This window comes from Aotus nancymaae, unplaced genomic scaffold (genome assembly GCF_030222135.1).
Source record: "Aotus nancymaae isolate 86718 unplaced genomic scaffold, 86718_ANA_hifiasm-v0.15.2.pri h1tg000088l, whole genome shotgun sequence".
In the NCBI taxonomy this organism is placed as follows: domain Eukaryota; kingdom Metazoa; phylum Chordata; class Mammalia; order Primates; family Aotidae; genus Aotus; species Aotus nancymaae.
The window spans coordinates 17,023,115-17,044,655 of NW_026988503.1; the positions used below are offsets into that span (position 1 = coordinate 17,023,115).

At 37.6% G+C, this 21,541-nt stretch overlaps 1 protein-coding gene across 2 annotated transcripts in view; it reads left to right on the forward strand.

The window, feature by feature from the left end:
• The window catches only part of SLAIN1 (SLAIN motif family member 1), a 63,848-nt gene that overhangs the window by 8,333 nt on the left and 33,974 nt on the right, over positions 1 to 21,541 (forward strand). For both annotated transcript variants that reach the window (XM_064369102.1, XM_021675695.2), the window contains exon 2: positions 11,109 to 11,248. In XM_064369102.1, coding sequence (XP_064225172.1) covers positions 11,109 to 11,248 — 140 coding nt within the window. The remainder of the gene's footprint in view (positions 1 to 11,108; positions 11,249 to 21,541) is intronic.

A 21,541-nucleotide genomic window follows, 5' to 3' on the forward strand; every position in this document is an offset into this window, starting at 1 on the left:
CCTACCATCTATGAAATGCAAGGTGGGAATGAGATACAGTACTAGACAATAAGAATTGGGCTTTTCAGTATGAAAGAGAAATCTACATAAGTGAACATGGCATAGTGGGTCACGTAGAAACTGAATGTTCTTGTAGAATGAACACTGCTTTTGAATATGCTGTGAAGCTGTGTGGACAAATGAAATACTTGTATCACATAGGCCCTAAGAAATTGATGACATCTTCCTGTGGTGTTCCCCTGCAAACAAAAAACGGACTCTATCAAAACAAACAAACAAAAAAGTTAATGGGAGTATCTGGAATCCAGAGTCACGCTGGCTAGAGGAAAGTTCTTAGCAGCAGAAGAGATCAGCAGTTGTCCCATAGGATGTTGGAGGTAATAGGTGGAGGATTGCTTTAGATAGCAGCTTCAGATGGTAGCTGAGAGGGACTTGAGAACAACAGGCATAAGCTCAGAGACATGAATTCTCCCAGCAGGGGCTGACAAACACCTCATACAGGACAGCTCCAGCTGACATCTGGCAGGTGCCCCTCTTGGATGAAGCTTCCAGAAGAAGCAACAGGCAGCAATCTTTGCTGTTCTGCAGCCTCCACTGGTGATACCCAGGCAAATAGGGTCTGGAGTGGACCTCCAGCAAACTCCAGCAGACTTGCAGCGGAGTGGTCTGACTGTTAGAAGGAAAACTAACAAACAAAGGAATAGCATCAACATTAACAAAAAGGATGTCCACACAGAAATCCCATCTGAAGGTCACCAACATCAAAGACCAAATGTAGATAAATCCACAAAGATGAAGCAAAACCAGCATAAAAAGGCTGAAAATTCCAAAAACCAGAACACCTCTTCTCCAAAAGATTATAACTTGTCGCCAACAAGGGAACAAAACTGGATGGAGAATGAGTTTCATGAATGGACAGAGGTGGACTTCAGAAGATGGGTAATAACAAACTCCTTTGAACTAAAGGAGCATGTTCTAACCCAATGCAAGGAAGCTAAGAACCTTGAAAAAAGGTTAGAGGAATTGATAACTAGAATAACCAGTTTAGAGAAGAACATAAATGACTTCATGGAGCTCAAAAACACAGCACAAGAACTTTGTGAAGCATACACAATTATCAATAGCCAAATCGATCAAGCAGAAGAAAGGGTTTGAGAGATTGAAGACCAACTTAATGAAATAAAGTGTGAAGACAAGATTAGAGAAAAAAGAATGAAAAGGAATGAACAAAGCCTCCAATAAATATGGGACTATGTGAAAAGACCAAACCTACATTTGATTGGTCTACCTGAAAGTGATGGGGAGAATGGAACCAAGTTGAAAAACAGTCTTCAGGATATTATCCAGGAGATCTTCCCCAACATAGCAAGACAGGCCAACATCCAAATTCAGGAAATACAGAGAACACCAAAGCAACCCAAGACACATAGTCGTCAGATTTACCAAGGTTGAAATGAAGGAAAAAATGTTAAGGACAGCCAGAGAGAAAGGTTGGATTACCCAGAAAGGGAAGCCCATCAGAATAACAGCAGATCTCTCTGCAGAAACCCTACAAGTCAGAAGAGAGTGGGGGCCAATATTCAACATTCTTAAAGAAAAGAATTTTCAATCTAGAATTTCGTACCCAGCCAAACTAAGCTTCATAAGTGAAGGAGAAGTAAAGTCCTTTACAGACAAGCAAATGCTGAGAGATTTTGTCACCACCAGGTCTGCCTTACAAGAGCTCCTGAAGGAAGCACTAAATATGGAAAGGAAAAACCAGTACCAGCCACTGCAAAAACATACAAAATGGTAAAGACCATTGACACTATAAAGAAACTGTATCAACTAAAGGACAAAATAACCAGCTAGCATCATAATGACAGAATCAAATTCACACCTAACAATATTAATCTTAAATGTAAATGGGCTAAATGCCCCAGTTAAATGACACAAACTGGCAAATTGGATAAAGAGTCAAGACTCATTGGTGTGCTGTATTCAGGAGACCTATCTCATGTGCAAAGACACACATAGGCTCAAAATAAAGGGATAGAGGAAGATTTACCAAGCAAATGGAAAGAGAAAAAAAAAGCAGGGATTGCAATCCTAGTCTCTGATAAAACTGACTTTAAACCAACAAAGATGAAAAAAGACAAAGAAGGGCATTACATAATGGTAAAGGGATAAATGCAACAACAAGAGCTAACTATTCTAAATATATATGCACCCAATACAGGAGTATCGAGAGTCATGAAGCAAGTTCTTAGAGATGTACAAAGAGGCTTAGGCTCCCACACAATAATAATGGGAGACTTTAACACCCATTGTCCACATTAGATCAATGAGACAGAAAAATTAACAAGGATATTCAGGACTCGAACTCAGCTCTGGACCAACAGGGATCTACAGAACTCTGCACCCCAAATCGATAGAATATACATTCCTCTCAGCACCACATCACACTTAATCTAAAATTGACCACATAATTGGAAGTAAAACACTCCTCAGCAAATGCAAAAGAATGGAAATCCTAACATAGTCTCTCAGACCATAGTGCAATCAAATTAGAACTCAGGATTAAGAAACTCACTGACAACCACACTACTACATGGAAACTGAACAACCTGCTCCTGAATGACTATTGGGTAAATAACAAAATTAAGGCAGAAATAAATAAGTTCTTTGAAACCAATAAGAACAAAGACACAACATACCAGAATCTCTGGGAGACAGCTAACGCAGTGTTTAGTGGGAAATTTATAGCACTAAATGCCCACAGGAGAAAGTGGCAAAGATCTAAAATTGACACCCTAACCTCACAATTCAAAGAACTAGAGAAGCCAGAGCAAACAGATTCAAAGCTAGTAGAAGACAAGAAATAACTAAGATCGCAGTAGAACTGAAGGAGATAGAGACACAGAAAGCCCTTCAAAAAAAAAAAATCATTGAATTCAAGAGCTGGTTTTTTGAAAAGATTAACAAAATAGACCACTAACAAGACTAATGAAGAAGAAAAGAGAGAAGAATCAAATAGACACAATAAAAAAATGATAAAGGGGATATCACCACCAGTCTTCCAGAAATACAAACTATCATCTGAGAATACTATAAACACTTCTATGCAAATAAACTAGAAAATCTAGAAGAAATAAATAAATTCCTGGACACATATACCCTCCCAAGACTAAACCAGGAAGACATCAAATCCCTGAATAGACCAATAACAAGTTATGAAATTGAGGCAGTAATTAATATCCTACCCACCAAAAAAAGCCCAGAACCTGATGTATTCACAGTCATATTCTGTCAGAGATACAAAGAGGAGCTGGTACCATTCCTTCTGAAACTATTCCAAACAATAGAAAAAGAGGGACTCATTTAATGAGGCCAGCATCATCCTAATACCAAAACCTGGCAGAGACACAACAAAAAAGAGAAAATTTCACCCCAGTATCCCTGAGGAGCATCGACGTGAAAATCCTCAATAAAATACTGGAAAACTGAATCCAACAGCACATCAAAAAGCTTATCCACTATGAACAAAATGGCTTCATCCCTGAGATGCAAGTCTGGTTCAACATATGCAAATCAATAAACGTAATCCATCATATAAACAGAATCAATGACAAAAACCACATGATTATCTCAATAGATGCAGAAAAGGCCTTCGATAAAATTCAATACCACTTCATGCTAAAAACTCAATAAACTAGGTATTGATGGAACATATCTCAAGAGCTATTTATGACAAACCCACAGCCAGTATCATACTGAATATGCAAAAGCTGGAAGCATTCCCTTTGAAAACCAGCACAAGACAAGGATGCCCTCTCTCACCACTCCTATTCAATATAGTATTGGAAGTTCTGGCCAGGGCAATCTTGCAAGAGAAAGAAATAAAGTGTATTCAAAGAGGAAGAGAGAAAGTCAGGTTGTCTCTGTTTGCAGATGACATGATTGTATATTTAGAAAACCTCTTTTTCTCTGCCCCAAATCTCCTTAAGCTGATAAGCAACTTCAGCAAAGTCTCAGGATACAAAATCAATGTGTAGAAATCACAAGCATCGTTTTACACCAATGATAGAGAGCCAAATCATGAGTGAACTCCCATTCACAATTGCTACAGAGAGAATAAAATACCTAGGAATACAACTCATAAGAGATGTGAAGGACCTCTTCAAGGAGAACTCTAAACCACTGCTCAAGGAAATAAGAGAGGACACAAAACAAACAGGAAACATTCCATTCTCATGGATAGGAGGAATCAATTGTTGTGAAAATGGCCCTACTGCCCACGCAATTTACAGATTCAATGCTATCCCCATCAAACTACCATTGACTTTCTTCACAGAATTAGAAAAAACTACTTTAAATTTCATATGGAACCCAAAAAGAACCCATATAGCCAAGACTATCCTAAACAAAAAGAATAAGGCTGGAGGCATACCTAACTTCAAGCTATACTACAAGGCTACAGTAACCAAAACAGCATGGTACTGGTACCAAAACAAATATATAGACCAATGGAATAGAACAAAGGCCTCAGAAATAATGCCACACATTTGCAACTGTCTGATCTTTGACAAACCTAACAAAAAATAAGCAATGGGGAAAGGATTACCTATTCAATAAATGGTGTTGGGAAAACCAGCTAGCCATATGCAAAAAACAGAAAGTAGACACCTTCCTTACACCTTATACAAAAATTAACTCAAGATGGAATAAGGACTTAAATGTAAAGCCTAAAACCATAAAAACCCTAGAAGAAATCCTAGGCAAAACCATTCAGGACATAGGCATGGGCAAAGACTTCATGACTAAAACACCAAAAGCAATGGCAACAGAAGCCAAAATTGACAAATGGGATCTAATTAAACTAAAGAGCTTCTACACAGCAAAAGAAACTATCATCAGAGTGAACAGCCAACCTACAGAATGGGAGAACATTTTTTGCAATCTATCTGACAAAGGGCTAACATCCAGAATCTACAAATAATTAAATACATTTACAAGGAAAAAACAACCCCATCAGAAAGCAGGTGAATTATGTGAACAGACACTTCTCAAAAGAAGACATTTATGCAACCAACAAACATGAAAGAAAGCTCATCATCATTGGTCATTAGAGAAATGCAAATCAAAACCACAATGAGATACCATTTCAGGCCAGTTAGAATGGGGATCATTAAAAAGTCAGGAGACAACAGATGCTGGAGAGGACATGGGGAAATAGGAACACTTTTACACTGTTGGTGGGAGTATAAATTAGTTCAACCTTTCTGGAAGACAGTGTGGCAATTCCTCAAGGATCTAGAACCAGAAATGCCATTTGACTCAGTAAACCAATTAATGGGTATATACCTAGAGGTTTATAAATCATTCTATACTATAAAGACACATGCACGTGTATGTTTATTGCGGCACTGTTCACAGTAGCAAAACTTGGAACCAACCCAAATGCCCATCAGTGATAGACTGAATAAAGAAAATGTGGTACCTGTATACCATGGAATACCATGCAGCCATTAAAAAGGATGAGTTCATGTTTTTTGCAGGAACATGGATGAAGCTGGAAACCATCATTCTCAGCAAACTAACATAGGAACAGAAAGCCAAACACTGCATGTTCTCACTCATAAGTGGAAGTTGAACAATAAGAACACATAGGGAGGGGAACATCAAACATCAGTCCCTGTCGGGGAGTCGGGGACTAGGGGAGGGATAGCATTAGGAGAAATACCTAATGTAGATGATGGGTTGATGGGTGCAGCAAACCACCATGGCACATGTATACCTATGTAACAAACCTGCATGTTCTACACTTATATCCCAGAATGTAAAGTATAATAAAAAATAGAAAATTGGTGAAAGAAGTATAGAGATAAGGAAACTCCACAGTTGACTAACTAGTGGCTCATTTCTGTCAGGGCTGTGGTATTCATGGCTTTTTACATATATGGTAGATAGCACCTATGAGTTTCTCATCTTAGGAACACCAAGGGCTGGTCATGGTGGCTCATGTCTGCAATCCCAGACCTTTGAGAGGCTAAGGCAGGAAGATTGCTTGAGCTCAGGAGTCTGAGACCAGTCTGGACAACATAGGGAGACCCCATTACTACAAAACACTTAAAAAAAATAGCTACGTGTGATGATGCATGCCTGTGGTCCTAGCAATTTAGGAGGCTGAGGTGGGAGGATTATTTGAGCCCAGGAGGTTGAAGCTGCAGTGAGGTGTGTTTGTCCCACTGCTCTCCAGCCTGGGTGACAGAGCAAGACCACGTCTGAAAAAATAAAAACACAAAGCAGTGATTCCTTATCCTGTGACTTTTTAAAAACTGTTTTATTGGAATATAATTAACATGTAAACTGCACGTTCTTAAAATGTACAATTTGATAGACTTTAACATGTATATATATCCAGGAAATCATGATCACAGTTAATGTGTAGTGAACAGATTTCAACACTTAAAGTTTCCTGTGGCCCCTTGTATTCCTTATTCTTTCCCTTCTGATCCTTGCTACCTCTAACCCAGGCAACCCCTGATCTGTTTTCTGTCAGTATAGATTAGTCATCCAGACTGGAGTTCAGTGGCCTGATCTCAGCTCACTGCAACTTCTGCCTCCTGGGTTCAGGCGATTCTCTTGCCTCAGCCTCCTGAGTAACTGGGATTACAGGCACATGCCACCACACACAGCTAAGTTTTGTATTTTTAGAAGAGATGGGTTTTCACCATGTTGGCCAGGCTGGGCTTGAACTCCTGACCTCAAGTGATCTGCCCACTTTGGCCTCCGAAAGTGCTGGGATTACAGGTGTAGTTTGCATTTTTTATAGTTTTATATCAATAAAGTCACAGAATATGCAGTCTTCCATTTGTTTTGGTCTGACTTCTTTCAAGCTAGATAGTTATTTTGTAATTTGTGTTGTTACATGAATCAGTAGTTCGTTTTTATTGTGGGAGCCATTAGATTGCATGATTGTAACCATGGCTTGTTTATCCACTCATCTTTTGATGGGCACTTGGGTTGTTTTTAGTGTTTGGTTATGACAAATAAAGCTGCTTTGTACATTTATGTTTAAGTCTTCATATGAACGTGGTTTCATTTCTCTTGGATAAATACTTACAACTTGAGTGTCTGGAACAGAGAGTAGTTGTAGGTTAACTTTTTAAGAAGCTGCCAAACCCTTTTTCCAAAGTGGTTTCACCATTTTACATCCATCACCAGTGTATGACGTTTTCAGTGGCATCAAATCTTCCTCAACACTTGCTCTAACTAGTATTTTTCATTTTAGTCATTCTAATAGGCTATGGTTATATCTCATTGTGGTTTTAGCTATTTTTCTAATGACTAATGATGAAGATCTTTTCATATAGCTGTTTGCCATAATAGGTTCTTCTTTGGTGAAATGTGTAATCAGACCTTTTGTCCACTTGTAAAATTGAGTTGTTTACTATTTGCAGAGTTTCGTGTTTTCTACATAAAAGTTCTTTGGTAGATACACGCTTTGCAAATATGTCTTTCCCAATCTGTGGTTTATCACTTGTTCTTTTAGCAATGTCTTTCAAAAAGAAAAGTTTTCAATTTTGATAAAGTCCAATTGATATGTTGTTTTATGGATCATGTTTTTAGTCTTATAAATTGTATCTGAGAAGTATTTGCCAAATTAAGGACACAAAGACTTTTATCTTTGGTTTCTTATAAAAGTATTACAGTTTCAAGTTTTATGTTTTTTGTCTGTACTCTATTTCGAGTTAGTGTTGGGTATTGTTTGTAGCATGGATCAAAATTCTTTTTTTTTTTTTTTTGCATATAGATAACCATTTTGTTCTGGCACCATTTATTTAAAAGACTATCCTTTAAATTATATTTTACTAAAAATCATATTCCATATATGTGTGGTTTTATTTCTGGGCTATTTTTTCCACTAATCTGTTTATGCTACACTAAACTGTCTTCATTACTGTCATGAGCTTCAATCAGTGGAATAGCTCTCCAATTTCTTTTTTAACATTTGTTTGGCTATTTTAAGATCTTTGCATTTCCATATGAATTTTAGATCATCTTCTACATTTCTACAAAATAGTCTGCTGGAATTTCGATTGGCATTTTGCAAATTATGTGGACCAATTTAAGGAGAATTTTCATCTTAATATTTATTTTCTAACTCACAAAAATGGCTTATCTCTCCAGTTATGTCCTCTTTAATTCTCAGCATGTTTTGTAGTCAGTGTTCAGGTTCTGCACATCTTTTGTCAGATTTATCCTTAAGCATCTTACGGTATTTTTAAATGCTATTGTAAATGGAAAGTGAAATTTTAAAAATATGAAATGGTTTGTTAACATATACAAGTATACAATTGACTTTCCTACATCAATCTGGTATCCTATAATCTTGCTACTAAACTCATTTATTCTATTATAATTTTTGTAGATTCTTCAGATTTTTTCTACATAGATGGTTATGTCATCTGTGAATAAAGACAGATTTGCTTCTTTCTTTCCAATGTAAATGTTTTAAATTTTTTGCCTGATTGCATTGGCTAGAATCTTCAGCAGAGTGTTAAACAGAAGTGTTAAGAACCAATGTCTGTGTCTGTTTCCTGATATCACAGGCAAAGCATTCAGCCTTTTACCGTGAGCTATGCTGTTTTTGGAGATGCCTTCAATAGGTTGAGGATGTTTCTTTCTGTTTCTGATTTGATGAGAATTTTTATCAGGAGTGGACATCAAATCCTTTTTTTTTCTATTGAGATTATCATATACTTTTTCATTTTAATTAATCTGGTAAGTTATATTGATGTTTGAGTTTAGACCAGCTTTTTATTTCTGGGATAAACCCCACTTGTTAATGGCGAAGTATGTTAATGGTTAAGTTAGACTCAATTTACTGAAATACGTAGACTTTTTACATCTGTGTTCACGTGTGATATTGATCGTTACTTTCTTAACTTGCAATGTCTTATTTTGGTATCACGATAACACTGCCCTAATAAGATGTGTTAGGATGTATTCCCTCCTCTTCTGTTTTTTTGGAAGAGTTTGTAAAGAACTGATGTTTTCTTTAAATATTTGGTAGACTTTAGCAGTAAAGTCTTCTGGGCCCAGGTTTTTCTTTGTGGGTAGTTATTTATTTATTTTAAAATTTCTGGCCTTTTACTTTTAACTTATTTGTATGCCCATATTTAAGGTGTATTTCCTGTTAGTTTTGTGACACTCCGCCCTCCCTTTAAATATGAGAAAAAACTTGTCTACAAGCCCATCGTATGATTTTCCCTCAGTTTCTATTGGCTAGGATTGTATCTGGGGCTTGGGCATAAACCAGTCAGAGGCAAAGGGAAACAGTGGAAATACCATGATTGGCTTAGCTCAGTGCCTCTCAAGGTGTCGTCTCCAGATCAGTAATATTAGCATCCCCTGGAAACTTCTTAGAACTCCAGATTCTTTGACCCTGTGCATCAAACTTAAGGGATGTGGTCTAGCAATTTGTCTTAACAAGATGTTTAAGTAATTTTGAGGCATGAGACGTTGAGAATAATTGGCCTAAACTAACCTGTACTTGTGAGTAGGAGGAAGTACCCCGTATCAGACAGTTTAGGGGTATGTTAGCAAGGAAGTGGAGGGGATTATTACCTACATAGGTAGGTGATAATCTTGCCATAGTAGGACTGAGGTGTGGGGCTCAAGAATATGAATTTTTAACTAATATACTCTTGATGGAGTCACAACTGTGCAACACACTCTAAGAAAAAAAAGTATATAGGACTTACTATTAAATCAAATAAGATCTATGTTTGAGTCTCCATCTGTAACAGGAGTGAGCATACTGTCCCAAGGGCAAATCACAGCTGTTGCATATTTTGGGTGGGTAAGATAGGTTTTTACATATTTAAATGATGAAAAAACAGAATGTGAAAACTATGGGAAATTCAACTTTCAGTGTCTATGAATCAGTTTTATAGGAACACAGCCGTGTTTATCCATTTATGTTTATCCATTTACATATTATCTAGGATGCTTTTGGACTGGAATGGCAGGGTTAGTAGTTGTGACAGAGATCAGGTGGCTTACAACACCTGAAATATTTACTTACTGGCCCTTTACAAAAAACGTTTGCCAACCCCTAATCTATAAGAATAATTTATCAAAGAATGGTACATTCCTCAACCATCTTGGATAATTGATAAATTAATAGATGAATGTTTTGTCTAGAACAGTAAAAGGGTGAATAATGAAGTATGTTATTTCAAGAATGTGTGCTCATTGGAATTGTGGAAGCTTTGTTAGAAGGAAGATTACTTTAGATTTGTAATTAATGTAAGCTTATAATAGTGCGGTGTCATGTATTAGAGCCAGCAGTTTCGGGGAGGTAATTCACCCTCCCCCTCTTTTTAGTTAACTGTTGCTTATTCCTCAAGATAAACCTTTTTGTATAACCCCATCACTGAAAATATTCTAAAGTCGACCTTAACATGGTATATTAATGAGAGAAACTTTTTTTATAGCTTGCAGTTCCTGTGGGGGGGCAGTTATTTTGAATACTACTCATTACTGTGTAATGGTATAGGTGCTAAAACATAACTTTTAAAGCTCTTTGTTTGGCTTTAGTGAAAAAGAGGCACATACCAAGGTTAGTATAGATTTGAGACAGAAGAAATACATGATTATGTAGGGGTTCAGAGAATCAACTGACTGGCTTTTCTGGATGTTTAGACTTAGTTTTTTAAAATACACATAAGATTTGCCTTGTTTGCCACATCATATTTACCTTCATTAGCCAAGTTCACAAAAGAGTCTGTTGCCAAAGAGAAAGGTGAAAATGTTCATTTCTTGACATGTCTATAGAGATAGTAAGATCATGATGGTGCCTTTTTAGGGCTAGTTTACTCAAAAAAAGCCCTTGATCTCTGATGCTGAAACACACAGTTTATGGGGAAAATTGTTAGACTTTTTTTTGGAAGTTCTTCTCACCAGGCTACAGGAAGTGTCATATTCTATTTGGGGATATTTGCCTTTAAAAACTATTTCTGATACCTTGAAGCAATTGTTAAATACATGTTGTTTTCCCCGGAGAGAGGTACTCTCTGTATACCTATATCATACCTATAACGTAGATTTCTTTTTTTAAGGTTATACGTTGGCTCTTCAAAGATGTTCACCTCATCAGAGAAATCCCTGACTCCTCTGCAGTGGTGTAGACATGTCCTAGATAACCCAACTCCTGAGATGGAAGCAGCGAGACGGTCCCTGTGCTTTAGACTGGAGCAAGGTAATTGTGAATGTGTGCATTTACATTCTCCAACTTTCGTCACTCTCAGTTCTGCTTTCGTTGCTGGTTTTGGAATAAACATTTCAATTGAAAATCCTTATCCTAAGGTGCAGCTGTTGCGTGCAATTTGCTTCACATGTATTACACATCAAGCTTTCTCAATATAGGACGTGTTTAGTTTTGTGCTTGTTTTTAGCCATATTTTTAGTTTGCTTTAGTTTATATTGCAATGTAGGAACACACATTTTATTTCCTTTTTTTTCTGTTTGCAAATATACCAGTCAATAAAATGGTCGGTCTTCAGTTCTCTGGGGTTGGTAACAAGGTTATATGGCTGGCTTCTAAGGCAGAAAACAGGGTTCCATAAGGATCTGAGTACTGACCTATTGTGTGCCTTCAACATTTAGTTGGATGTATAACTGGAAGTGCTAACCTTTATAAAGTAAGAAATAATCTTCATATTGTCTAACATTAATTAACTTATGGAACCTAACAGAAGTTTAAATTTTAAAAAGGGCAGTTGGAAAAACAGCAAAAACGAATGAGTAGTACTCAGTTCCTTGCTATTTGATGCAGTGAACTACTTGAAGCTGTAATTATGTAGGCTTTTGGCTTGTCTTTTAACCTCTGGGCATCTATTTCATCATCTAGGAACACTGTTTCTGTTCCATGGACCACCTGCATCCAAATCATACATGAGCTTGAAAATACAGATTCCCGCCTCCTCCAGATTAAAGAATCAGACTGGGGGTAGGATCAGGGGAATCTGCATTGACAAGTTCACCAGTGTGATTCTCATGCACACTGATATTTGAGAACGCTGCCTATGAAGCTCTTCGAGGATAATGAATGGTTATAACATATTTGGACATAAGACAAAGTATAATCGATAATGTTTCCAGAGCTCTTAATTCTGTGACATTCATTAACTTTACATTCTTGACATCCTTCATCTTATTCAGTCTAACTGCACTCACCTTTACAGGTGAGAAACATGAAGATTAGAGAAGTTCCCAGGGTTACAAGGCAGAATGATACTCAGGGAGAGAGTCAGAGCCAGAGTCTCCCTGACACGAGAGACTCCATCCTTAACCAGTATACTGTGCTGCTGTATTGGCATGATCATAAGTAAATGTCAATAGAAATCTGTTTTAAATACTTGGAAGATGGGATGAAAGAATGTATTTTATTAACATTTTAACTAAAATGAAACAGGTGACTGAATAATAGAAAGCTGAAGAGCAATGTAGGGACAAAGGCATGTTAGGGTTAAAACTTTGGTGATAGATACTCATCTAATAGAGCAGCCATCTCAGAGTTGGGGGCTCTAGTATTCATTCTGTTCACATTTACCGAGTGACTCTAAGAAAGCTGATACGGTTTGACTCAGTTTCCCCATCCAAATCTTGGCTCCAGTTGTAATCCTCACATGTAGATGGAGGCACCTGGTGGGTGGTGACTGGATCTTGGGGACGGTTTCCCCATGAGGGCAGAGACTTAACAAATAAGAATCAGAAATGAGAGCAGTGCTGGACTTCAACAGCAACTCTGATTCTTATTTGTGACCTTTCTACCTAAAGTAATTAGAATATTGTCTTTTATTCTTGGTATTCTGAAATTTCATTCATTTTGTGTGCTAGAAACTTTAGTTCTGCAAAATTTCTTGTGTTATTTCTTTGTATTCATGCTCCTTCACCCTTGTTTTCTCTCTTCATTCTTTCTAGATACTCCTGTGGGTCAGAATCTCCTAGATTGATGTTCAAATTTTATATTTTTTGTATTTTTCTCTCTTGCTTTCTATTCTTGATTTTGTTGTTGTTGTTCTACTTTCTTGGAGATTAAAAAACCCCACATCGGGCCGGGCACGGTGGCTCAAGCCTGTAATCCCAGCACTTTGGGAGGCCGAGGCGGGTGGATCACGAGGTCAAGAGATCGAGACCATCTTGGTCAACATGGTGAAACCCCGTCTCTACTAATACAAAAAATTAGCTGGGCACGGTGGCGCGTGCCTGTAATCCCAGCTACTTAGGAGGCTGAGGCAGGAGAATTGCCTGAACCCAGGAGGCGGAGATTGCGGTGAGCCGAGATCGCGCCATTGCGCTCCAGCCTGGGTATCAAGAGCGAAAACTCCGTCTCAAAAAAAAAAAAAAAAAAAAAACCCCACATCTTCTAAGCTCTTCTGCTGCATATTGCATGACTTCTATGTACCAGGTACCACTGCAGGTTGTTGAGATGCATCAGTGAACAGCACAGGTGTTAAGTCTCTGCCCTCATTGAGCTAATCTTCTGGTATTCAGATTTTCACCTAGTCCTCCTGATCTGTAAGGTACTTTTATTTGTGTTTGTATCCTTAAATCTAGTGGCTCTCTGTTTCATTTTATTCAGGTAATGAAGCCTGTCTTTGATAAAAATAGGAGTGGAGCAGTTGCCTGAGCAGGCAGGGTGGGGAGCTGGAGGGTTTAAGTGTTTTCCTACAGATTTTTAGTCATCCATCCAGTTTTTTTCACTTCACCACAGAACTCCCTACCCACGGTGGTACTCTGTACCTACAATTCCAGAACCTTGCCAAGTTCTTTTTGCTGTAAGGCCATACAGCAGAGGATGTCAAAACCCAAGTCTGTTTCTGCTTTTCTTTTTCTTTTTTGAGATGGGGTCCTACTCTATTGCCAGGATGGTGTGCAGTGGTGTGTTCTTGGCTTACTGCAACCTCTGACTCCCTGGTTCAAGCGATGCTCCTGCCTCAACCTCCTGAGTAGCTGGGACTACAGGCGTGAGCTACCACACCCAGCTAATTTTTGTAGTTTTAGTAGAAATGGGGTTTCACCATGTTGGCCAGGATGATCTTGATCTTCTGACCTTGTGATCTGCCTGGCTCGGCCTCTCAAAATGCTGGGATTACAGGCATCAGCCACTGTGCCCAGCCTCTGCTTTTCATTTCTAAGATGTTGTGACCATCCCTGGTCTGATATTGTCTCCTCTCCCGTTCAGTCTTCCTATGGGCTTATAACAGTTTGAGTTGAACTCTTACTGTAGTGTGGTTTTATAAGGGAATAGGGAGGAATTCGTGGTTAATCCCCCATGTTGAAGAATACTTACTGGCTTCCAATTAAGGGAGTCCTTTGTCAATGATGGTTAATTGACAGATATCAAAAATTATGGTTTTGACCCAAACTTTATTCATAACATAGTATAAATATTTAATTGGTATAATGCAAGCTTTCCATATTTTTGAAGTTTCAATAACTCTCAAAGCATTTTTCTTTTTGTTTAGACTTAATTTCTACCTTGGGCAGTCAGCATTTTTGAGTAACAGATATTATGGAGTGTTTTCTTTGAGACTAGGGTTGTTTCCTTTCATTTGAATATAAGTTGCCCAAGGGAATGGACTTTGTTTTATTGAACATCAGTTCCCTAACTCCTAGAAGGGTACCTGACACAAAATAGTTGTTGTGGCTAAAGTAAATGAATGTCTCATTTTTTTTTTGAACCTAATGTCACTATTACTACTGTTCCAGTTTTGGTTTTGAATATTCGAAGATGGGTTGAGGTCCCTGCAACATTTTCCTTATTAGCCACCTCTTATATTCAGGGCATGGGCTAGCATCAGTTGAAGTATCAGCTTGTAGTATGGCTTTCCCATTCATAAGTTTATTAACTTTTTTTTTTTTTTTTTGAGACGGAGTTTCGCTCTTGTTACCCAGGCTGGAGTGCAATGGCACGATCTCGGCTCACTGCAACCTCCGCCTCCTGGGTTCAGGCAATTCTCCTGCCTCAGCCTCCCGAGTAGCTGGGATTACAGGCACGCGCCACCATGCCCAGCTAATTTTTTGTATTTTTAGTAGAGACGGGGTTTCACCATGTTGACCAGGATGGTCTCGATCTCTTGACCTCGTGATCCACCTGCCTCAGCCTCCCAAAGTGCTGGGATTACAGGCGTGAGCCACCGCGCCCGGCCCCAAGCTTATTAACTTTAAAATAATCGGTTTTTATTTATCTTACACATTTCGTTGCAAGATGATTAATTGAGGTCCTTAGGAGTTGTACAACTCCTTCTATATACATGGAAATTAAAGACACTTCACTAAGAAATTCACAGCCATGAGTAGGAGTGATGAGAGGTAAAGAAAAGGGTAAAACTGCCTTCTCTTTTTCACCCTCTTCCTCTCTGCGCTATATATACTTTTGTCTCTCATACTCTTCACTCTTTCATTGATAGGTAAGTTTCTTAATGTGAGCCTGAAGCTTCAGATGAGATGCTGCTTATGTAATATTTGAGCCAATGTTTTTGAAAGTTGGTTCCTCTTTCTTGACCTTAATGTTTTGAAAAGCAAATTCTTCAAAAAGTAAAGATTAATTCCCTTGTAGGACTTGTGGAGAAGGGCATAGTTGTGAGGAGCCAGAATGTTTCTGGTGGTCAGAGCTGGTCTTACACCCATTTCTTCCTTATTTCTTGTTTCCTGTCTTTAGCCCAGGCTCCTTGTTTGTGGAGTAAGCGTCCCCAGGAACCCATCTAAGTAAGGATTTGTCAAGGTTGGTTTCTGTAGGTCCATCTGGCTGCATTTCTCCCAAGGTTGTCTCTAAATGCACAATTACTAATGAGCTCATTTGGATTGTAACTCCTTGCAGGACCCAAGCCTATTTCTCTTCTTGCTGCCTACCTTTGTGATTTCACAGAGTCCTCAAAAAGCTTTCATGCTGTATCTGACAACTTTTGAAGCTGGATCTAGATAACAGAACTTGATAAGTTATGAGAGAATATATGGGACATAGTTAAACTTTGTCTTGAAGTTATGAGAACAAGCTTCCTGCCCTTCTGTAGGAAGTTTTTTTCTGAAGAAAATGGAGGAAAAGGAGGTTTTATAAGATTTAATTTTGTAGGGTGACAGCACCTACATTATCACTGTTTTTAAAATATTGCTAAAAACATTTGTCTTCACAACAACAATTTTGCAACTTGGTTAAGGATTTTTTAAAAGATACAAGAGGATAATTATTTTTAGTGTATATAATATATTCCTACAGATGACTAATATATAACTAATACCTCTAATTCTCTTAGGGAGTATTAATTGACTTGACTCTAAGAAACTTTTTTCTTTTTTTTTTTTTTTTGAGACAGTTCCACTCTGTTGCCTAGGCCAGAGTGCAGTGGCACAATCACGGCTCACTGTAGCCTTGACCTCCCTGGGCTCAGATGATCCTCCCACTTTAGCTTTCCACGTAGCTGGGACTGCAAATGTGTGCTACTGTACCTGGCTAATTTTTTGTAGAGGCAGGGTTTTGCCATGTTGCCCAGGCTGATTTTGAACTCTTGGGATCAAGCAATCTGCCCACCTTGGCCTCCCTGTGCCAGGATTATAGGCATAAGCCACTGTGCTTGGCCCTGAGAAACTTTTTATTAGAAATTGCAAAACTTACCCTCTTTTTCAAGCTGATCTTTTAATATTCAAATTTTACAATTTATAAAGTCTTATATATCGTGTAGTCAGCACAGTCAAGTTACTTAAGTTTTCTCAGCCTCTTTTACATTTGTATTTTGTAGTGTTATTATAAGGCAACAGATATTTGTAAATTAGATGAGATAATGCCTTAAATATTAGGTCTCTCAGTAATATAGTTGAATAGTGTAAATGGCTTTTTTGGATAATCTACAGAAAGTAATGTTAAAAGTGAAATAACATTGCTGGAAGTTAAATCTCCTGGCATCTCTAAATCTGCAGTCTGTCAGTATGAAGTTAACTAATAAAGCCTAGAATAGAATAATATCTCTTTTTTTTCACCCAAAACACTGGCCACTTATTTGAGTATGTAGTCTTTGACAAAGCTCAGTATCTTGGTTGGTTTTCCTCTTTTGAAGATGGTCCTAATGATGTTTGCTTTCCATTTGGGGGCACCCTGTTTTGTGAACTTCTTTTTATTTAGTTGTTAATGTATGTACCTTTTTCCAAGTAGATTAAGGATCTGAAATAGAGGTCTATACCTAAAATTGTTTTTTGAATTACCAGTGCTTAATAAATTTTTCAGCATTTTTAAAGTACTGAATGGCTTTTTTTTTTTTTTTTTTTTTTTTTTTGGTAATTTGTGTATGTTTAAATTTCTTAAGTTGGGCAAAAAAAATCCAATTTTCGTTGAACATTCAGTGTTGTAAATGGCCAAAAAAAACCCTCAAACCAAAACAGAGTGGTGTTCATTAAAGTGTTAGTTCTGAGCTTGGGGGTTTCAGTCTGTTTTGTTCATTGCTATGACCCTTTCTGGAATAACTCCCATCGCACTGTAGGTGTTGCATGCTAATTGTTGAATGAGTGAATATGCTGGAAGTTTTGACCTTAATAGTTATGCCTCATCCCTGCTCCACTGTGATTGACAGCATGCCCCCTATTTCCAGGGTCTTGCCTAGTAAGTGGGGACATTTAGCAGATTTCACAGGGCTATTTTAGAAAGATTTCTGGAAATATTGAATGTAAAATTACTTCAAAAATTTGAGGTGCTACATAGGTATACAGAAACATTCCTAATGTACAGTTTTTCATTTAGAAATTGAACCTAAAATACAGGGAATCCTCTTTGCCTGGCTACTTATACTTCATAGAAAACTAAATGTTTTTTGGCAGAGGATAGTATCTGTTTTCTCTACCTACAAATAAAGATATTTGTTAGGGATCTTACACTGAAAAGTTTTGTAAGTGTATTTTATTCAACAATCATAGAAAATCCAAGACAGTCTCTTTACTTCGTTCTTTTATTTTTTTATTACATCTGTATGTGTTCCATTTCTAACTTGCCTATCTTTCTGCCCCCCTCCACCCCTTTAGAATAAAAATAACAGAACCACATAGAACTTTCATGGGTAGGATTAACTCATATGCTATCCTAAATTGAAATAAGGCTAATCTAGGGTTTTTGGTAAATTCATTCATGAGGCTGGGATGTTAAATAACCAAATAATGATTGAAAGCTTATCTAAGTAATTTGAAACACCCAATATGTGGCTTAGTTAATTTGGGGCCAGTTAATAAAAGCTTATCTTGGCTTAAGGTTCTTGAATGTCCGTAACTATTGAATCAGGACAGGTCACATTTGAGCAGAGTAGGTGTACTTTTCACAAATAGTGGAGACCTACACAATTACTATCCTTGGCTCATGTTTCGCTATGACCATCTGTCATTTCCTCTGGGATTATATGGTAAGGAAATGTGAATAGAAATCACCCCATTCATTGAGTTTTTTTTTTTTAATCTTCATATGGTACCAGTTCCCAATCTTATTTTAGCTGTCATAATGGAGTGTTAATGTCCAAATTTAACTGATGAAAAAGAAAGTCGTAGACTAATCCACAGTTGTTCAGGTGACCCTTTCATTTGTTAAAATCCACACAGATTGAACTGAGACATTAAGCTTATCAAATGTCTGTCTTCTGGAAACTGTCCAGTCTCTCTTTGCTTTGCCCAAGATGTTATCTGCATCAGCTCATATTTCTAGTCTTGAGATGCTCTGTCAAATTTGGAACACAAAATTAAAACTTAGTCTTCAGGGTTCATTTTGGGTAAGCTTTTCTTTTTCCACTGGAAAAACAATCTGGAATCATACTGGAATTTTTTTTGCAGAGACAGGGTCTCTTGATATATGCTTTTATTCCTGTGTGCTGAAAATGAAAAATGCCTTGTCATAGCTGTGGGATTTCATCACATCTTTATGTTGCTTTGCTCTTATGTTCAGAATAACCCTGATGCATTTGCTTCAGTATTGGCAATGATTTAGTACAGTAACAGATAATCAGGGATTGTGCTTCTGTGAAATCTGCAGGTTCAGTCCATTATACCCTGTAACCTGATACGTGTTTGCCAGATTTCCTTAAATAATCCTTCTTTCCTTTGCCAATTGTACATATGTTTCCATGTGGTTTTTTTCTTTGGTTTCATTTTGCATTTCTACCATGATTCGAAAAGTGTTTATCAAAATAAATGTTAATGGTTGTTCTGGTGAATTTATTGACATGTTATTTTGTTACCTATCTCCACCAAGGAAAAAATGAAACAATAGAGATTCTCTTAAAGTAGTTGTCTACTGCTTTTATACTACTGTGATGATTGATTAAATTTTACTGTATGGCAGTGAAATTAGTTTTATTTTGATAGGTGTTGGCACCTTTTCTTGGGACCTCTACAGAATAGTCAGGTTTAAAGCAAGACTTTCTAGACTCTTTTTTCTGAAACACTGGGGCCTGATCAGATGATTACAGTACATGAAATGTGTTGAGTACTTATTAGGTACAGTCACAGTGCTAAGTACAGGGTGCAGTGGCAAGCAAGACGAGCTTAGTGCCTGCCCTTGGGAACATGAATTCTGGTGTGAAAAACAGATGACACAGACAGCAGCTCTTTGTTCTTCCTGTCCCATAAAAGAAGCATAATGATGCAAATGGGAGCCTAACCCAGGGGTATGGTCAGAAAATGATTTCCCAAAGATGTGAGGCATCAGCTGGGACCTGAGAGTAAGTGAGAGTTAAGCCAATAACTCGTGTGTGTGTGTGTGTGTGTGTGGTATGTGTGTTTGTGTGTCCATCTGTTCGTTCATCTGATGGGAGGAGGGGATGAGGAAGAGTGTCCCAGGCCTTTTCTGTCACTGGGATAAACCATAACTGGAAGAAGAGTCTTTTAGACACTGGGAAGTAAGGACTGGGATAAACCATAACTGGAAAAAGAGTCTTTTAGACACTGAGGAGGAAGGCTAGCAATAGTAACTGGAAAGGGCCTGCAATGGGGTGTGAGGTGCGGAATGTGCAGGCTGTCATGGTGGGGGAGTAATGGAGGGAAATGACTCTAAATGAAACTAGAAACTAGACCTGTGTGCATTATCTTCAGGGCAGTTAAGAATTCTGGATTTTATCTTAAAAGGGTTGAAAAACCTTTGAATAATTTTTAGTAAAGGAGTGACATATCTCTAACAGGTAAATCGTGGGATACTACCTGAACTGTCTTAGAAGGCAGAGCCTTTTTTTGAAAATCTGGTGAACTGTGGAGAGTGAAATAGTGGTTCTAGAAATTCTTTGGAACATGGGTAAGGTTAGGTTTTAGCATTTTTTAAGGAAGATTCTTAGATAAACTTGAGAATGTTTTCTTCTTTTTCATTAATAACCCAAATTTCTTGTGTGACTACATGTAAGAAGCGGTAGATGAAAATGTGGCCAAGTTCTCATGACACTTAATTTACTTTGGAAACATAAGGTATTGATTTGTTAATATTCTCAATTATAATACATGGGATCTTTAAACTTCTGTATAGAAACAACTTTCATATATTTGAGTTTTGGAGCTTTTGTTAATTTGTGAGTTTAATTTTTTTCTACTGTCATAGTTGTAAGGTAGTATTTTAAGGAACAGTGTGTTTAAAGATATTAGTCTTTTGAAATGCAGATTTGCAGTAATTGGATGTACACTGTACTTGTATATATGTATACGCATATGCATGCTCATTCTGGTCCTTCATTTGTATAGTATTTTCAGATAAATGAAGTTGGATCAGTAAAAGGATAGCTGCTGGGAAAACAAGCAATTAAATCATAAATTTTTTTTGGACAGTTTTAATTTCTTAGAAGTACTGAAGGGGAGAATGGGCAGGGCTAAGAACCAAGCTGCTTCTCTGAAAGTTAGCCAAAGGAATCTACCAAAATGGGATGGAAAATATGAGAGAAGTGAGGGACAGAAGAAGACAGACCCAGAACCTCTCATGTTTTAACAGGAGTTCTAGAAGCAGGAACATACTGACCAAAGGAAATATCAGTAAATAATAGAAGAAAATTTCTTTGACAGGTCCTCAGGATGAACTAACATAGATGAAAAAAAGCCATGTATCTAGATCTCCTGGTTATGGAATTTCAGATTTTCCGGAATTAAAGATATACTATTCCTCCGTTTGAAGGAGTTCATCTATAGTCTAACAAACTTCAGACATTTTATAAGTAATATTGGATGCTATATAAAAAATGAATATTGTCTTCAAAGTTTGAAGGAAGAAAGTTATTTTCAAACTATAATTCTGTACCAAAGTAAGTAAATGTAGGAGCAAAAGGGAGATTTTTGGTTATGCAAAATCTGGATTTTATCTTAAAATGGTTAAAAGGTTTGCCACTTTGTGCACTCTATTTTAACATTTTACCAGTGGGAAAAGTACAAAGAAAAAAGATTGCGTGAGAGCTAGGAAACAGTGGCCTCGGAGATGACCTAGAGAAGCTGAGAAAGATGAAGGTGGCATAACACAGGGATTGACTCTCAGGTTTGTGATGTCCTTCACCGG